The sequence below is a fragment of the Bubalus kerabau genome, chromosome 7, assembly GCF_029407905.1.
Source record: "Bubalus kerabau isolate K-KA32 ecotype Philippines breed swamp buffalo chromosome 7, PCC_UOA_SB_1v2, whole genome shotgun sequence".
In the NCBI taxonomy this organism is placed as follows: domain Eukaryota; kingdom Metazoa; phylum Chordata; class Mammalia; order Artiodactyla; family Bovidae; genus Bubalus; species Bubalus kerabau.
In genome coordinates, this window is record NC_073630.1 from 69017698 (window position 1) to 69037273 (window position 19576).

Sequence of the window (19576 nt, forward strand, 5' to 3'; positions counted from 1 at the left end):
TAATAATTATAATCACATAAAAAGTAAAAGCAAATGCAGCTGTGATCTGCTTCCTTAGAAGCTCAGCAAGACACATCCCATTTTTCTTGACTTTTAGTCTACAATTGTTAAACTACAAATAACTTCTCTTTGTACATTAGCTTTAAATATGCATAGTCATTCATCTCATTATTCTTAACCTGCATGAACAGCTGGTTTTTTTACAAAAACAGAAGTCTCTTTTTCTTCTACCCCAGAATGAGATGAGGGAATAATTTAAACATTCACAACAATATTTAAATGAAATGGCAAATAGGCAAGATGTAGATGGCTTTCTGAGCCTTCTATTCCAGCAGCTACTTGTTTTTCAGTCGGCAGAATGCTGTGCTCCTCTTAATGAAGCCCAAGTGTTTTGTGTTGCTTGCCCTATAATTTTCTGGACAGCGTGAGCCAACAGAGAACTACACACTTCATTATCTTTTCAATAGACCTGAAAATTATTTGTTTAAAAATCGTTCCCACTGTCATTTTTAGAGGTGTTTGCAAGAGTGATTGTTATAGACTTCCCTATAATTATAATTTAAAAGTTGTTTCACGTTCATTCTCTCCTATATATCAGTAAGAAACTGAACTTGAGGTTTAAAAATCACATCTTCTTTGGCTTTGTTTCTTTTCCCAAGAGTAGTCTGTTCTTTATTCATCGATATTTTGGTTCACAAGCTACTCCCTTCTCGTGAATTCATTATTCGCTTTTCATTCTCATGAGAGCACTTCATAGTGCATCTTCTGAGGGACAGATCGTACCATGCCCTTAATTTCTCTCTTCACTACCCACAACATCATCACATAACAGTGCTGGAAATTTATCTAGTAGGCACAGCATTTCACTCCTGATGTCTTTTGATCTTGAAGAAGGCTATCATTCTGAGGTCTGTTTTCTTTTTTGCCATATTTGCCCAGAGTACATTTCTAAAGTATTTTGCAACTCAGTTCTCCAAATATTTCTACTATTTCAAGAGTTTTATAGAAATTCAGTCATGGTCTATATATACAAAATATTTAAACCCTAGCCCAGATTATCCAATCCCCTCTTTATTCTAAATCTACACAACTGCTAATGAAATAAAACCAATTTGAAATACCTTTGATTCCTAACATTATCATATTTTAGTATCTAGTATTTAATATCTAGTACATTGCTTTTTTTCTCATAAAATAGATTCCACTTCCTGTTATCATCTTTCCTTTCCTTATCTTTCCACAATGTGGCAGATAAAAGTTCTTGTCCCTGCCTTAAAGAATTGGCACCCATCATCTCAAATTACTTTCTTTTCGATACCAATTTACACTAAAGAGCTTAAAAGGCAGCACCAAATTCACCTACCTGCATTAGGATAGCAGGAAGGCAACAGGAAATGAGTAGACATATAAGTGAAAACCTTTTTTCTGATGCTTACCAGCTTTTAATTGTCAAAAAAAAAAAAAAAAAAAGACCTGTTTGCATTTAAAAGGTTTGTGATTTTTTAAAATGCTGTGTTTTATTTGGAGCAGCCTTTATTTATACTACATTAGAATTTAATGCTTTATCAAATTTGATGGAATTGGTTCTCAATATCTACTCCGTTATCCTCTGATCATCATTTTCAGACTCTCAACAGCTAGAGTTCCAGATTTGATTTAGATTCAGCCACAAGCAGATAAACTCACACAAGAATTGAAACATGAAAACCAAAAGAATGAAAGGCATTTCCTGCTCTGCTGTTTATTCCAGTGAAGCACATTCCAGAAGATTTGCGGGTTTTCTACAGTGACATTAGCAGTAGTTCCACTCTTCCATCTTCATAGGACTGGAAAGCGTGTCACACATATTTTCCTGATAATGATAATAATAGTGATAATTAATGATAATGGCAGTTACTTGGTTATGATAGTTGATTGTGGTGGTGGTATTAGTTCTGGCACCTGCCGCCCTCTGCTTACAGATGAGGTGACAGCTCCTTGGGCTTCGCTTGTGGCTCAGCTGGTAAAGAATCTGCCTGCAATGTGGGAGACCTGGGTTCGATCCCTGGGTTGGGAAGATCTCCTGGAGAAGGGAAAGGCTACCCACTCCAGTACCTTGGCCTGGAGAATTCCATGGACCATGTAGTCCATGGGCTCTCAAAGAGTAGGACTGAGAGACTTTTAGTTCACTGCAGCATAGCTCTGAGACAATTTACTAACCTGGAGCTTCGTTCTACAGTCTTCCATTGAGTCTCTATGCAATTCATATGTGATAAGAAATCCATTTTTGTTTTCTTTGGTCTGCATCTTAATAGTTACTGATAAAACAACTTGATGGCAAGATGGTTTGAAAGTAGCAGATACTTGATGGAATGACAAATTATAGTTGATTAAGTAACCTGGTTTAATTTTAAGCTGGCAGTGTTCCTACTAACATGAGATAGCTATGGGTAGTGTATGTCATGCAATGTTAACGGGTTACTTAGAATAGCAAGAAGAGATAAGAAAGCCTTCTTCAGCGATCAATGCAAAGAAATAGAGGAAAACCACAGAATGGGAAAGACTAGAGATCTCTTCAAGAAAATTAGAAATACCAAGGGAGCATTTCATGCAAAGATGGGCTTGATAAAGGACAGAAATGGTATGGACCTAACAGAAGCAGAAGATATTAAGAAGAGATGGCAAGAATACACAGAAGAACTGTACAAAAAAGATCTTCACGACCCAGATAATCACGATGGTGTGATCACTGACCTAGAGCCAGATATCCTGGAATGTGAAGTCAAGTGGGACTTAGAAAGAATCACTACGAACAAAGCTAGTGGAGGTGATGGAATTCCAGTTGAGCTATTCCAAATCCTGAAAGATGATGCTGTGAAAGTGCTGCACTCAATATGCCAGCAAATTTGGAAAACTCAGCAGTGGCCACAGGACTCGAAAAGGTCAGTTTTCATTCCAATCCCAAAGAAAGGCAATGCCAAAGAATGCTCAAACTACCGCACAATTGCACTCATCTCACACGCTAGTAAAGTAATGCTCAAAATTCTCCAAGCCAGGCTTCAGCAATACGTGAACCAAGAACTTCCTGATGTTCAAGCTGGTTTTAGAAAAGGCAGAAGAACCAGAGATCAAATTGCCAATATCCGCTGGATCATGGAAAAAGCAAGAGAGTTCCAGAAAAACATCTATTTCTGCTTTATTGACTATGCCAAAGCCTTTGACTGTGTGGATCACAATAAACTGTGGAAAATTCTGAAAGAGATGGGAATACCAGACCACCTGACCTGCCTCTTGAGAAGTTTGTATGCAGGTCAGGAAGCAATAGTTAGAACTGGACATGGAACAACAGACTGGTTCCAAATAGGAAAAGGAGTATGTCAAGGCTGTATATTGTCACCATGCTTATTTAACTTATATGCAGAGTACATCATGAGAAATGCTGGACTGGAAGAAACACAAGCTGGAATCAAGATTGCTGGGAGAAATATCAATAACCTCAGATATGCAGATGACACCATCCTTATGGCAGAAAGTGAAGAGGAAATAGAAAGCCTCTTGATGAAAGTGAAAGTGGAGAGTGAAAAGTTGGCTTAAAGCTCAACATTCAGAAAACAAAGATCATGGCATCTGGTCCCATCACTTCATGGGAAATAGATGGGGAAACAGTGGAAACTGTGTCAGACTTTATTTTTCTGGGCTCCAAAATCACTGCAGATAGTGACTGCAGCCATGAAATTAAAAGATGCTTACTCCTTGGAAGGAAAGTTATGACCAACCTAGATAGCATATTCAAAAGCAGAGACATTACTTTGCCAACAAAGGTCCATCTAGTCAAGGCTATGGTTTTTCCTATGGTCATGTATGGTTATGAGAGTTGGACTGTGAAGAAGGCTGAGCATTGAAGAATCGATGCCTTTGAACTGTGGTGTTGGAGAAGACTCTTGAGAGTCCCTTGGACTGCAAGGAGATCCAACCAGTCCATTCTGAAGGAGATCAGCCCTGGGATTTCTTTGGAAGGAATGATGCTAAAGCTGAAACTCCAGTACTTTGGCCACCTCACGTGAAGAGTTGACTCATTGGAAAAGACTCTGATGCTGGGAGGGATTGGGGGCAGGAGGAGAAGGGGATGACAGAGGATGACATGGCTGGATGGCATCACTGACTCGATGGACGTGAGTCTGGGTGAACTCCGGGAGTTGGTGATGGACAGGGAGGCCTGGCGTGCTGCGATTCATGGGGTCGCAAAGAGTCGGACACGACTGAGGGACTGAACTGAACTGAACTGATACGAGATTATTTGAAGTAATAAATTTTAGATCTATATAGCTTATGTTTGAATTCAGGTTCTACCCTTAACTGGCTGTGTGGTCTGCAGTAAGTTATTTCATTTATCTGCATCACAATCTCCTTATCTCTATGACAGTACTAACTTAAAACTTTGTATGAAGATATATACATATATATATAAAGTGCCCAGAAAGATGTCTGGAAGGGTGTGCTTTTTGTTAATTCTAATTATTATCATTACTATTACTTTTTGGTAGTTGTAGATTGTCAATAATTGTGAGGTCTAAAATTATATTCTGCATCCAAGCTAACAAGTTAGCTAGCCAAGTTTTCTGAAAACTAGCAGAAAACATAAGATTCCTGGGCCAGAGACAGTTTTTTACTCAAAGCAATAGCAACAGCCAGCATGTCATGATGTTTGCATGTGTTTCTTGAGGCCCCAATTTCTATAGAACAACAAAAAGAGATTCAAAAAACACCTGCACAGTGGGTTACATTATAAGAGAGGAACTTCAAGCTCAGAGAGCCTGAATCTTTTGTAATGGGCAATAAACCTGCCTGACTTATGCCTCAGAGAAACATATTATCTTCATCATACTGGGTTGTAAACAACTTGACTGTGCTACTATCTTTATCTTCCAAGGCTGTTTGTTATACAATTGTATTTGAAAAGAGTCTAGGACAAAGGCAGCCAGTGCCTTTGCTGACAAGATGTAGTGAAATGTGAGTGACCCATGGAGAATTGTTTCAAAAAGATCTGCTTTTTATTTCTACACCATCTTGGCTTCTGCTGAATTTTTCCATGAGTATATGCCACTTTATTGATAAATTTAACTGATCAAGGCTTGAATTATATCTGTTCAGTTTGTCTCACACAACATTTAAGTAGGGCCATCATCAATTCCTATTTCAAGACAGAGGATGAAACAAACCTGCACTCCTGACCATAACTGTGGTGTCCCAGGTTCTCAAACACAATCACTGAACAAATCCCCAAAACCACCAAGAAATCCAGGGATCTTTCTCTGTAAATTTTTGTATTAACCTCTCCCCTTGTCTTGAGCCATTAATCTATGTAGAACAGAAGTGAAGTGAAGTCGCTCAGTCGTGCCCGACTCTTTGCGACCCCATGGATAGTAGACTGCACCAAGCTCCTCCGTCCATGGGATTTTCAAGGCAAGAGTACTGGAGTGGGTTGCCATTTCCTTCTCCAGGGAATCTTCCCAACACAGGGATCGAACTCAGCTCTCTCACATTGTAGACAGATGCTTTACCGTCTGGGCCACCAGGAAAGTCCATGTAAAACAGAGTGTATTAACAATTGCACAGACTCTGGCTTAGCTCTCAAGAAGGCAGTAAAATTCAGGATTATCTGAATGTCTTTTTGGGTCAAGGTAGTTTCATTGATCATTTCAGAGAAAGTCAGGAAACAAACTTCCTACTATCTTTTCTAATTGTATGCCTCCCATTATAGAAATAAGCTGTCCTCAGGATACCTATAAATAATGAGCTGGTTATCTCTCAGGAAACCCCTCGAATAATCAAGGATAACCTCATTTTGGAAAGAGCTCTATAATCTGAGGGCTAAATGATCTACTGGCAGTGTTTACTAAAATACTTGAAGGTCTCTAAAGTACAATTCACCATGTTTTAAGGAGGAAAAGAAATTAGTGTCTGGTTTCCCTATAAGAATTATAGTCCTGGAACACATTTGGTCCATTTGGAAAGAAAGTGTGATTTGTAGTTGTCAGGACAGTCCAACTGGGACCTATATAAACTGAGGGGCACAGGTTAACAATGCTTCCAGTGCAGCTGAGAACAGAAGAAACATAAAATGTTTAGAGCAACAGAAAAGTTATAAATATGAATCATAGCTTCATCATCAGTTAGAAAACAATATTTACTCATTTCTTTCTTGATTTGTTACATAAAGATATACTTTCTTGTTTTTTTCTCTTCCTTTGGTTCATACTTCACATAGCCTATGGTTGTAGGCAAAAGCTTTATGTCATTATAGAATGTCAATATAGAATTTTGACCATATTAATGAATATTGTGGATAAGAAAATGGCAACTCACTCCAGCATTCTTTCTGGGAAATCTGATGGACAGAGGAGCCTTGCAGGTTGCAGTCCATAGGGTCACAAAGAGTCAGACACAACTTAGCAACTAAACAGCAACAAGCCATCACTGGGGCTTCCCAGGTGGCTCAGTGGTAAAGAATCCACCTGTCAGGCGGAGACGTGGGTTCAATCCCTGGGTTGGGAAGATTCCCTGGAGAAGGAAATGGCAACCCACTCCAGTACTCTTGCCTGGAAGATCCCATGGACAAAGGAGCCTGGTGGGCTACAGTCCATGGAGTTGCAAAGAAGTCAGATATGACTGAATGACTAAACAGCAAGCAAAAAAATGAATATTAACACTGAACACCTCCCAGAGAAAGTTTATATCCCTGCTGAATTTTTTTTTCTTTCTTTTAGAAACATGCTGAAAATATTTTTTCTGTTCAGTGATATTTAATGTTTGGTCACTGAGTTGTGCCCCTTTTCGACCACCCGGCTCCTCTGCCTATGGGATTTCCCAGGCAAAAATACTAGAATGGGTTGCCATTTCCTTCTCTAGGGAATCTTCCCAACCCAGGGACTGAACCTGTGTCTCCTGCTTAGCAGGCAGATTCTTTACCTTTGAGCACCAGGTAAGTCCATTATGTTTGATGTTAGCTTATTGTTATTTCTATTGTATTTTTTGTGTGTGTGGTAGATTTAAGCATGAAAAGAAGAATACTTTTGGAATTTGAATAGTCAAATAGATAATCTGACAGTCGAAGACTTACTGTATTTTGCAAGTTTGAAAGATAAACATTATATAACTCAAGTTCTGGCTGATTTAAGTTTGACAAATCAGATGCAGTTCTGTGAGATTTGGAAGACTGATGCAATCTGAAGAATGTGCTTCTGTTGTTGCAGCTGTTTTTGCTGGTAAACAGAGTGCTAATGACAGGTGATTTTACTGTGGCAATGTTAGCAAACATCCCAGTCACTAACCATAGATATTAAAAAGGAAGCAGGACACAGCATCAATTTTCCATTAAAGACTGTATGTGGCACAATATGGTTCTGGACCAAGGAACATCATACTAGCTTCCTGACTGAGGTGTTCTTGATTGTGGTTGAGGTGTTACAAATATTAGATCAGACATTTCTTAATCATAGAAGAGACAGCAGCCTAGCTGGTCTCATACTAAAGTGAAGATATTGAAAATTTTCCTGTAAGTTTGTCTCATATCCTATTTTATTAACCTTCTGAACAAATCTGTAGCATCTTTCTAAAACCCTATAATAAATTATTACCTGCTTAAAATGGGTATAGTGGGCTGTTTTCTACAACTGAAATCTGATTACATAATTGCTTATATCTTTTATGTAGACAGCTTTAATGTCTTATAAATTATGAGCACAGCTCATAGAAGGTAAATACCTTTCATGTTCCTGTATATTTTCTTCTAAAGTAATCTGCAGTAATTCTAATTCCTTCAAAACTAAAATCAAAAGAAATCCATTACATTTGACTGCTTTGAGTTATCATCCTACTCAGGCACTGGATTTTTTTTTTTTTTAACAGTTTCTTATTTCAGAAACAGGCACAACGCTTATAAAGACATTTTCAATTTTTCCACGAGTAGTTAATTCCAAATAATTTTTAATAGCAAATAGGAATGAGATGGCCACAGCTGCATCTTGATGTATGCAATCTTAAGATGTTTTCTGTGATTCTGTTCTATTATTCGGTTGAATAAAAGCAGGCACAACTATCACAGACAATGATGGCAGATTGAATGTTGTTGCCACATCATCAAGATGAAGCCATTCCCTTCTGAGCTTTCAAGTAAAATCTGGCTGAAGTCAAATGCTAGCTTTTCTTTTTTAGAGACTCTTTCAGTCAGGTAGTCTGTTAACATGTATTGAACATATTGTGTATACAGAGAACTGAAGTCTGCAATAGAGCACAGGAAAAGCTGTTACAAGAACATTGTTTTCAAATGGTAACACTGACTTCACCATACTCTTTTATATGACTGAGACTATATGCAGAAAATTAATCAAACAAAATCTCAGGGCAGCATCTGAAGGCATTCAACTTGATTCAGATTCCTGGGGTTCCTTCCCTACTGCTCTGCCACAGAGCATGGTGTTTCATCCTGGACCTTTCCAGTGGATTAACATGTGATATTTGTGAAGTTTTACTAAATATCTAAATAATTCATGCTCATATGAATTCTTTTCAAGGCAAGATAATTATAGAATTGCTGTGTAATTTAATGGAAAGACTATGGAATTTAAAATTCAGAATATTATAATGTGGTTTTAGGCATGTTACTTAGCCTTAGCCCCAAAGAAATTATCCAGAATGCAGCACAGAGAGTTAAACGCATGGAAACCATAAAAGGGCATTTAAGGAAAATGGAGGCTAAAGTAGGACGATACAATATATATCTAATAGGCACTCTGGGTCTTCCCATGTGGTGCAGTGGTAAGGAAACCTCCTGCCAGTGTAGGAGGCACAGGAGATGCGGGTCCAATCCCTCAGTTAGGAAGACCCCCTAGAGAAAGAAATGGCAACCCACTCCAGTATTCTTGCCTGGAGAATCCCTAGGACAGAGGAGCCTGGTGGGCTACAGTCCATGGGGTCACGAAGAACTGAAAACAACTGAGCGACTGAGCATGCATGCCATGGGCACTTCAGAAAGAAAGGAGAAAGAGAATAGAGGAGAAAGATTGTTATTTATAGAGAGTATAACGAAAAAAAATTTCAGAACTGATCAAAAGAAACAGTCCTCAAATTCAACAAAGCTCACTGAATTTCAATTGAAAGTTTTGAAAAAGATGGGCATAATCCTCATGGATAAGAATATTATAGACTAATGGGGAAAACACATATTGAGTAATCATGAGCAACCTAAGAGCCCAGTGATAAGCACAGGGGCATGAAATCAGGCACAAGTGTTCAACAAAGGTGGTGATACGTATTTTCATGCAGAGTTCTGGTCAGTGGGAACAGTGTGGAAATAGTACTAGCTTCACTACATAAAGAGAAGGGTATGCAACAGGACTTCTCTCCTTCAGTGCAATGCCTTTTAGCATGATAGCTGAGAAAAGCAAGCAAGAAATAATGTGGAGCTTAATTTTGCCTGATATAATTTTATAGTGTTATCAAACTTTGTCTATGCTTTGCTCAGATCAAATAATAAATTGTTACCTCATATTTCAATTCTATTGTTATTACAAAATTAGCTAGAACTCTATCCACTTTAAAGTACTAAAGTTCAATATTATAGAAATTGTAATAATGTATGCTTAATAGCAAGTCATTAATAATGACATCCTGTATAAATAAAACTTCATTCTTTTTAGTAGAAAGTGAAATTATAAAATCATTATTTCAGAAATTAGTACTGTACGACTTTGAAATATGCTAATCAAATGAGCTTATATTAGATATGTAGGATGTGATCACTATTCTAGTATCAAAATTTCTTATGTGAAATTCTTTGAATAAAGAAGCAATAATATACTGAATGCCCATTTAGCTATAAAATTTATATTAAAGGTAAATGGCGAATCTTATTTTTTGGAAACAGGGAAGACCAAGTCATCAAATCTCGATTGTTATTTCTCTTTAGTCAATTTCAACTTTATTTCATCTATTATGAATGTGAAAGTGTTAGTCTGTCCATAGAATTCTCCAGGCAAGAATGCTAGAGTGGGTAGCCATTGTCTTCTCCAGGGGATCTTTCAGATCCAGGGATTGAACCTGGGTCTCCTGCATTGCAAGCAGATTCTTTACCATTTGAGCCACCAGGGAAGCCCTCAACTATTACACCTAATATTACTGTTATGAAGCATGCATTATAAGCATAATGGGTAATGAAGATAGGAATATATTCTAGTTCCATTCTTGGTAGTCAACAGGAACTTGATTTCCCTCATTTACAACACGTTTCAATTCCACTCCAGTTCTGTTCATCTCTTCACCCTCTTGTTCTGACCTTGTTCCTACAGGTTTGAATCTGTTGATTGTTTGTAATTGTCCTGTAATATTATTTGCCTGAATAATTTCTGTTTGATGCTAATCATCAGTTCCTTTCCAGTCCTGGATCATTTAAGATAGGAAACAGAGAAAGTAAAACTTCTAACTCCATAGAACATCCTCTGAAACCTCAGTTCCTCTGTTTCTGAATCTGTTAGATTTTGACTTATATTTGGAATCTAAAAAAAATAAAATGTTTTTAAAAGCTGAACTTACAATAATATAAATAGAATGGGGGTATCAGACGCTCGAGCATGGTGGGAAAAGGGAAATAAAATAAATAAGAGTAATGGTTGTGAGGGGCTGGGAGAGGGAGTCGTGAGGAGCTACAGTTTAACTGGCTACAGTTTCAGTTTTGCAAGATGAAAGGCGTTCTGGAGATAGTGGTGTGATGACTGCACAACAGTATAAAAATGTACTTAATACTGCTCAACTGTACACTTAAAAACTGTTAAGATAGTAAATTTTGTTGTGTATATTTACGCCAAAAATGGGGGGCAGAGATACCCATTATATATTCCTCTCCTATACCTTGTGATGAAAACATACTTGTTTTCACTTTTCCAATAAGTTAAAAAAAAATTAAAGAATTACAAACATTTTCCTCCTCTGGTACAGATTTAGTTGCCTGGAACAGATTGGACTTTGAAATAAGCCTTAGGGTGACCCTATACAGACTCATTGTGAAATCCTTCTGTAAGTTGGTTTAGGGGACAGGCATAACGACTTTTCAATATTGATAAACTCTTTCATTGTTCTATTTATCTGGCATTCCATGTATATTTTAATTAGAAAGTAAAACTAGATTTTGAACAATAAGTGCATGAGCAATTCAAAATAGATATGCTTCAATGATCAGTTTACATTTTTTCATTATACTACATCTTAAGACATGATTTAGAAATTCTCCATACTGATTTTTATTGATTCATGGAAGAAATGTTATAACATTTCAATCATTTATGGAATAAGGTATTTCACAGAAGTGAATTTTCCAGGTAAATAACCCTAAGCAATTAAGCTCCAAATTTTAATTAAGCTTAGAACTTAAAAAAATACCCATTTTGCTGGTTTCTTAAGCTAGAACACTGGATAGAATTGAACATTTTCTCAAGTGCTATTTTTACTGCTTGCATCTGGTTTTCAATTTTTCTAGTTTTCTATCTGTAACTGAGAACTTCCAAGAGTTAATACTGGCCAAAGAATATAAAACATTTTCCATCTGAGTGCAACAGTCTTCAAGGACTACCAATTTTTGAATCTTACTGCTTTGTCAGCAGTTTCCTTGATTTTACAGTTGAAAGGTGAGGCAAAACTTCTAAGAAAACCCTTTGTAACCTCTGTTTTCACTTTCTGAATTGTTGAGGGCAAAGATGACATAAATGCTTCCATCCATAGGATGTTTTAATCTAAATGAATTTGACAAAGCTTGGACAATAAATTGATATTGGGGAAACTAGTGAGTGGTGTTAATGAATGTGATTTTATACTGGCTATAATTTAAATGAGATGTGAATTTGAAGGTTAAATATTCGGCTCATTATTTAAGTTGAATATACTTCTTTTCAGGAAAAACGTTTAAAAAATGTTCGGATAAATGATTTTTAAAACATTTAATTAAAATTATATGCTGAAAATGACAATTAGAATGTATCTTTTTAACATATATACTCACATTGTTCATAACTAATTCCAGGTCTACAGGGTACAAATTAAGATTAAGACTAATTTTAATTAATTGATTACTTTGGCTACCTGATGTGAAGAACTGACTCACTGGAAAATCCATGATGCTGAGAAAGATTGAAGGCAGGAGGAGAAGGGGATAACAGAGGATGAGATGGCTGTATGGCATCATCAACTAGATGGACATGAGTTTGAGCAAGCTCCGGGAGTTGGTGATGGACAAGGAAACCTGGCATGCTGCAGTCCATGGGGTCACAAAGAGTTGGACACAACTGAGCGACTGAACTGAACTGACTAGTTAATTGATTAACTAGTAAAAAGAACGAATACTTTATTATACAAGGTTTGACAGCTTCATTTGAATTCACTATATTATATAAAAACCTAACTTGTAACGTTCATTAATTTTATGTTTGTTTTTCTTTATTAATATAGACTAAACTAAAAGCTACAGAAAAAGCAAGAAGTCTCCAAAAAAGAAACAGATTAGAAAAAGTCCATGATAGGTTTATAAAATGAAAACATATTCATTTATGGCTATAGAGTAGAATTATTTGGGGAGTTTAGAAAATTTCTCATAACCCCTCCTCTCTCAAGACTCTGACTAGGGTAGAACCAGTGTTTCTGAAAAGTCCTCAGGTAATTTTAAAGTGTGGCTAGGGTTGAGAAATACTGTATGAGAACTTACCATACTAATAAAAATTGCCTTTCTGAAATTTAAAAGCATTTAATTTCAGTGATATTAGCAATAATAACAATGATTGAAAGAAGAAATAATTTCCATAATATTGCATTAAATTAAGGGAATAGATTCAACAGGAAGGCTGCAAGACTTCTGGTTAACAAATGGAATGATGAACTTGAGTCTATCTAAATAAAAGAAAATCATTTATTTTATTTAAGTTTCATGTAAATGTGACACATTTATGATAGAAGGGAGCTAATTATCGGGGTGAACTTTTATGTTTTCCATTGCACCACTTTCAAAGTGTTAAACAGACCAATGTTAACTATTCATGAGCCTTCCCCCTAAAATTTCAAAGGAGATTTGGATTTTTTCTCTCACCCTATAACCCTTTTATTTTAAAAAGAAGGTTAAGAAACTGATAACATTAAAATCACTACTATAAAATGTTAGTGTTATATCCCAATATAAAAAGTCACATTTACAGTAAATTCAATTATTGTAAGCAAACATGTAATGAATGATTAGAGTACAAAAAACCCACAATTTTCAGATCAAATATATTTAAATTAATTTTAATAAGTACAAAAAAGATAACATTTAGCATTAATCTGCATGTGATTGATTAGGAATTTTTAAACAGCAAGCATACTGACACATTCAATAAAGGTCAAATTATTTTACATACAAAAAATAGTGACTTTTCCCAGTTACAGCAAGGTCACAAATTACAAATATTATTAGCTCTAGAATGATTTTTTTCAAACTAGAAAACCTACCATACAAGCATATTGTCACCTTAAAATCTCAGATTAATGAATGCTCAAAGTTTAGTGTTGGAACCTTGTCATGCATTCTCTATGCATGTAGTTGTATTATTAATATGTAGCAAGAGGAAAACATTCCTTTCCATTTTGTTTTTTACTTTTCTGATTTAGCAACAAATGTGAAGCTTTCTTGTTTCCATGCACGTGACCTCTAATGGGAATATTTCATGAAAGGTCACAATCCTATTTAGAGCACCCTAAAACCTGAATATTTATCTGCTCAAAAGAATCTTTAAAAACTTAGATACCAATAAACTTGAAATCAAGTGTGGAGCAGGTGTCCAAGATCTACAATCAAGCACTTATCCACGGATGGTAATGTTTAATTCATGAAAATTGTAACTCAAAGTTCAGTTTCATTTAGATCTTTCCAATCATACATTAAAGTTCTTCACATATTATGCTGGGTTTAAAACACAGCCAACTGCTTCAACTATTGTGTTGAGTATTTTTTTTTTCCCTGATTTTATTTTTTTATTTTTTTAAATTTTATTTTATTTTTAAACTTTACCTAATTGTATTAGTTTTGCCAAATATCAAAATGAATCTGCCACAGGCATACATGTTGGGACAAATCTTTAAGTCATCATTCCTAAAGTAATTCTGTGTCTAACACCTTTGTTTTGCTTTCCTAATACCATTTGTTTTCACAAATCAATTTTGTTGGAGTTACACTTATTTATCCAATAATATAAGCCTACTTGGGCAGCATGTTGTGGTAAACTAAGTCTTATAAACAAAGCATAAAAAACATTTTTTTATACCAACTAAGCTAATTTAACAGTGCCAACACCAACATTTATATGATGTCATATTAGACTTCTTTCTATAAATAGTAATTTGCAACAAATTGATGAAATCAATAAATAATCCTTGAAGTTCAGTGACTTTGAATGTCATAGAAGCAATAATATAGCAAATAAATTCTCTCTAACCCCTAAAATAACTGTCATTTTTTTTAAGAAATGAGAAAAATAAAGAGGGAAGTGCTTAGTATTTTGTGTGCTTAATCAACTTCAATCTTTTTTATACATTATTATACCTATAGACCAAAAAAGAAAAATGTAATATATTCCCAGAAACTAAATTGCAACCAATGTTAGGGAATAGCTTCTTTCACAAAAAATGGATTCTTAGTTGCTTTACAATTCAAAAAAGATATAGAACTAATCAATCACATATATAGATGACTTATTTGCAAATGATCAACAGAATATTAAATATAATAGAGGCTTTAACAAACTCCCATTGAGAAACTTGAAATTCAAAGATTTTTTTATCTTATCTTACAAGCACAATTGTTATATTATTTTAAATTTAATGGCTCAAAAGAGCCAACCAAAAATACATCAGGAAAACGTTTACACCTTTGTAGAAAGGATATTTCTAACTATGTGGGGCTCAAGACTAAATTCCAGTGAATAAATTTGTTGGATCTATTGAAAAAAAACTATTCTATTGACTAAATTAATTGCCAATTTAAAAAAAGCTACATTTGGAAGTACATTCATTATAAAAGAAATTGTTTCTATTTCATAAATTTGTTTAAATTTGTCAAAATATTCTTTTATACTTGGAAAATACACACACGCACACACACCCCTATTTCTAATCAAAGCTAAGGCCTTTTTAAAGGTTCTTTGAGAGTATTACTATAAACTGACACCTAAACCTATTCCTTGGCATTTCCTACTGGCAATCTTAATTTATGTATTAACTTCATCATAGAGAAAATGATTTGAAGTGGAGTATATAAGTACTAAAAAAAGTTCTTTATATAAACTGGCAAAATAGAATATTTGACCTAAATAAGGTTGAAAATTGTGATCTAAATATGTTGGATAATTAAGAATTTTTGAGAAAGTGATATAAACTTATAAGAAATAGACTTTAATTACCTTTCCAAAATGCCTTTCACATGAACTTAATCTATCTTAGTATTTTAATCATGATGCTTACCTTGATAGACTCATGATTGTTAAATATCTCTGTATATATTTATGTATGTATAATTTCTCACTTTTCTTAGGACTTAAAAAGGGAAAGTGCCTCATTAGGTTTAACTAGCAATAAACATTTTTCAAGTGGGTTTTTCTCTTTGAATTTTTTTCCCTTTTTTTGAGGTCTTAAATTCATTTTTGAATTTGATGAAAGTATGAGTGTATAACTATTAATGAAAAAGATTAGTATCTTTAATATAAATGTTGAAAATGCAAGATTATGGATATTAAGAGTTTTATTAAATATTGAATTTCATTTTTAAAGCATGAATTCAATAGAGAAAAATATCATTATTTGTCTTATCCATACTGTTATGAGTGATTTTTAAACAGTGTCTCTGGTCTCTAAGTATGCAAGTGTTAAAAAGTAACCACACCCCTTCCCAGTTTTAATTTTATGCTTCTGGATACTTTGGATTAAGAAGAGGTAAACCCAAGGTTGCCAGAGACCTAAATTAAAAGGAAAATAAGTGCATTACAGGGTAGCAATCAATCAACTCATAATTTGAAATTCTGATTCTTTCTATAGGCAAAAAAAAAAAAAAATCTGAGAATTGCTTCAAAAATATGCAGATGGATATAGGAATGCCAGAAGACTAATAACAGGAAAACCAATATAATAAGGCTATTAATAAGGTCCCAAATTTCAAATGAGTCATAAATATTTTGGTATTCCACAGGCACTGTTTGAGTGTAATAAGTATGAAGCATTTGAAAAAAAATTTTTTTTGATAGATGCTGAAAAACCATGACTTTGCAGAAGGTGGACCTGAGCTACTTCGCTTATCCTCACATTAGAATGATGACAGGCCATGTCAAAGTACAATATCAACAGACTCCATACAGCTTTGGGGCCCTTTTAGGATCTATGACATCATGGCAGAGTTGAGTTCCTTCAACCAGCAATGTGAAAAGAGCCATATCATGAAAACTTTATATATATGTATATATACCAAAAAAGTATAAGTGAAATGATAGCTTTTGTGCTCTTTTTAAATAAACGATGAACTATTTAAAAAAAAAATTGGCAATGTGGCTCTAGGGGATCACTTATCCAAACCTGAGATAAATTCAAAATAGATCCCTGAAAAGATTGCTAAACATTAAGACTGGCACTTTAAAAATCACTGAAGTTTAAAAAAATTATTTAATGGTTTTATATTAGTTCCATTTTCTATTCAAACAAATATAAACAGAAATAGAAGAAAATAGCAAAACAGCCACCATCTTAGCACACTCGTGATCTCATAACTCATTAATCAATTCTCAGTGATAAATTAACTTATATATTATATTTGGTCTTTGATTTAAAGTCTTTTACAAGAATGAGATGCACTTTGATTTTCAACTAAATTCTGTGGACATGATATGAGTGGTATTAACACCATCCCCATGGAATGGAAAATGGAAGGAGGTAAAAAATATTTGTTGAACAAATATTAGCTTAATCAGAGCAGTAACTATACAATAATGAGATTATATCTCTATATATGTACATGTATTTATCTACATTTTGTACATACCATAATTATTTATGTCAATATACAACTGCATAAAATAATAATGATATTATAGGCCAAAGGGACCATTGTTACTTTATTTAAAATGTTTTCTGAAGTTATGAATCTTATTTTTAATAAATCCATGTCACTTTTATTTTGTGTTTTTAAAAGGATTCATGGAAGGGAGAATAATTGTAAAGACCCTTGTTCTATAATTTAAAATCCTTTACCATGGCGCATCCTCCCTCTCCAGCAAGACTAAAGCTTCTGCAATTTATCTAAACTTTAAAAGGCTAAGAAGTGTGTTTAAAAAAAAAAGAAAGTTAAAGAAATAATAGAAAACCCTGATCCACATGACTGGACTATCTCAACTGTCAAGATGTTATCAGGCTCAAATAAGATTTTAACAATTGAAACTAAAAATAAAAATAACAGTAATGATAACTTTTCTGGTCAATCTACCATAAATTTTAATAAACAGGTACTATCAATGTAGGAGCAGCCTTTTGCAAAGGTATAGGTGAGTTTTTTTCTGTTGTCCTACAGAAACTGCTATTTACAAATATTTTTACACATGTACATATTTATAAATTTATAATGTATAGTCACACATTAAGGGGGAAAGGTAGAACTTATAAGAACAATATTTTTAAATGTTTAATAACACATACCACACAAAACATTTTTATTGCTTGCCTTCAAGCATTGTGTACTGTCTTAGACTACTGCACCCTTCCCTAAACCACCTGGAAGAGCTATGATATATTTAAAGGTGTAAGAAAATAGGATAACTTCCATTGCAGTATATGAATAAAATGCACTTTAAAAAACTATTTAGATGACCAAAACAGTGCTTTGGAAGGGAATTAAACAAATGCATTTATTGGCTCATGTAACAAGTTTATTTTATTAAAGATTATGGATTACCTTTTGTGAGGGAATTTTTAATGTCAAGGCTGTCTTCATGGCAAATTCTGTTAATAAGATGCATTTGTGACCTTGGTATTAACACAATCATGCAAAGCATGTAACAGAATCACACTGAAACAAAAAAAAATGAAAAAAATAAAAATTATAAACGAGGCAAAGGAATAGCAGTTTTTGCTGTGATTTTACTTGTTTCCATAAGATAACTCCTTTTATTGATTTTATGAATATACCTATTTATGCACTATACTGAAATACTGTACAAAACTGCAAGAAATGCCACTATTTGACTACTTATGTCTCTACAAAAACACCATCATAAAGGTGTATCTATTAGTAAAAGTCAACTAATAACTGCTAATGTATATGTGAGTCAAAAGGATTTTAAGTTTGCCCAAAATGTTGAGTCTGATAACATGAGACACAATAATTTCTGTAACATATTTCAGGGGCATAAAGAGTATTTTAAATTCTAAAAGGAAAACGAATTTTGCTCATTAATAATTAGTAATTATATAAAATTGAAAACTATAGTTTCTAATTTAGCTAAATATTTGTATACATATCCTAATTGAGCTAATCGTGGGTGTGTGTGTTTTGTTTGTGCATGTGAACTAATCCACAATCTGTTGGTGATGCTTTAAAGTTTCAGTTTAAAAATGTTCAACTCTTACCAAAACCTCTTCTCATATACAAAGCTGCAAATTTGAGTCAGAGAAATTTAAAGTTGCAATTTACAAAAGCAGAATTTACATTAATTCTTATCTGAAAGAGCTGCTTTCAAGACAGAAAAATGTGCCAATTAACTGCCCTGTTCTTTGTAATTAGCTGGCTTCTGAGTCCTGGTGAAAAGAAGCCTTAAGGCAGAATTTGCAGTAAACAGGAAAGGAGAGAATCGTATAAGTGCTCATATATACTCTGTGACACCTATGAATTCTCATTGATGGGAGTTTTTGGCACAATTTTCTAATCCAATATGAATGTTGCTCCACAGCAGCCAAACTGGATGTCTTTTCCAGTTTCCAGCACCAAGAAAATTTAGCTGATCAATTTCAATACAACACATACCTGGAAATACTAAGACCTATTTATCATCTTTTTTTTTTTTTAATTTAAGGTAGTTTCCAATGATTAAAATAATCTGGAGGATTTCAATTATTACTTTCAAATAAACTCTGATGTGAAACATGTGATGACCATGGCATTCCAATAGTTATTAAATCCTAGGCATACCGAACATCTTGTCAGGGTGATTCATAATTATTTGAACTTGTCATGCCGTAGTATGTACATGGCAATAGATACTAAACAAAGTAATTAAAAGCTGATTTCAAATCTCTAGTTTTTCTTTAGATGTGTGCTAAGTTTCCAATTATATTAGCAGGGATTCTGAGCACTCGAGAAGGGACGTTGCAGATAGGAGGTTCTGTTATTTAGAGGAATTCATCTTGGAAAGACAATGTTATTTCACTCTATAGGTAACAGTAGAAAATAGTCCTATGTAAGACCTAAATCAAAAGGGTCCATAAAGGGTGCTATAGGATCTCCATTTTCATTGCTGTTAGAATAAGAGAAAATAAATCAGATCACCTGAAA

General features: G+C 34.3%; 1 protein-coding gene across 1 annotated transcript in view; it reads right to left on the reverse strand.

Annotated features, from left to right (window-relative positions):
- Nucleotides 1-1734: 1734 nt before the first annotated feature.
- Nucleotides 1735-19576, reverse strand: part of GABRA2 (gamma-aminobutyric acid type A receptor subunit alpha2) — a 105990-nt gene continuing 88148 nt past the window's right edge. The window contains exons 9-10 of the mRNA XM_055587403.1: nucleotides 17981-18094; nucleotides 1735-1852 (exon numbers count right to left, since the gene is read on the reverse strand). Coding sequence (XP_055443378.1) covers nucleotides 18090-18094 — 5 coding nt within the window. The 3' untranslated portion in view covers nucleotides 1735-1852; nucleotides 17981-18089. The remainder of the gene's footprint in view (nucleotides 1853-17980; nucleotides 18095-19576) is intronic.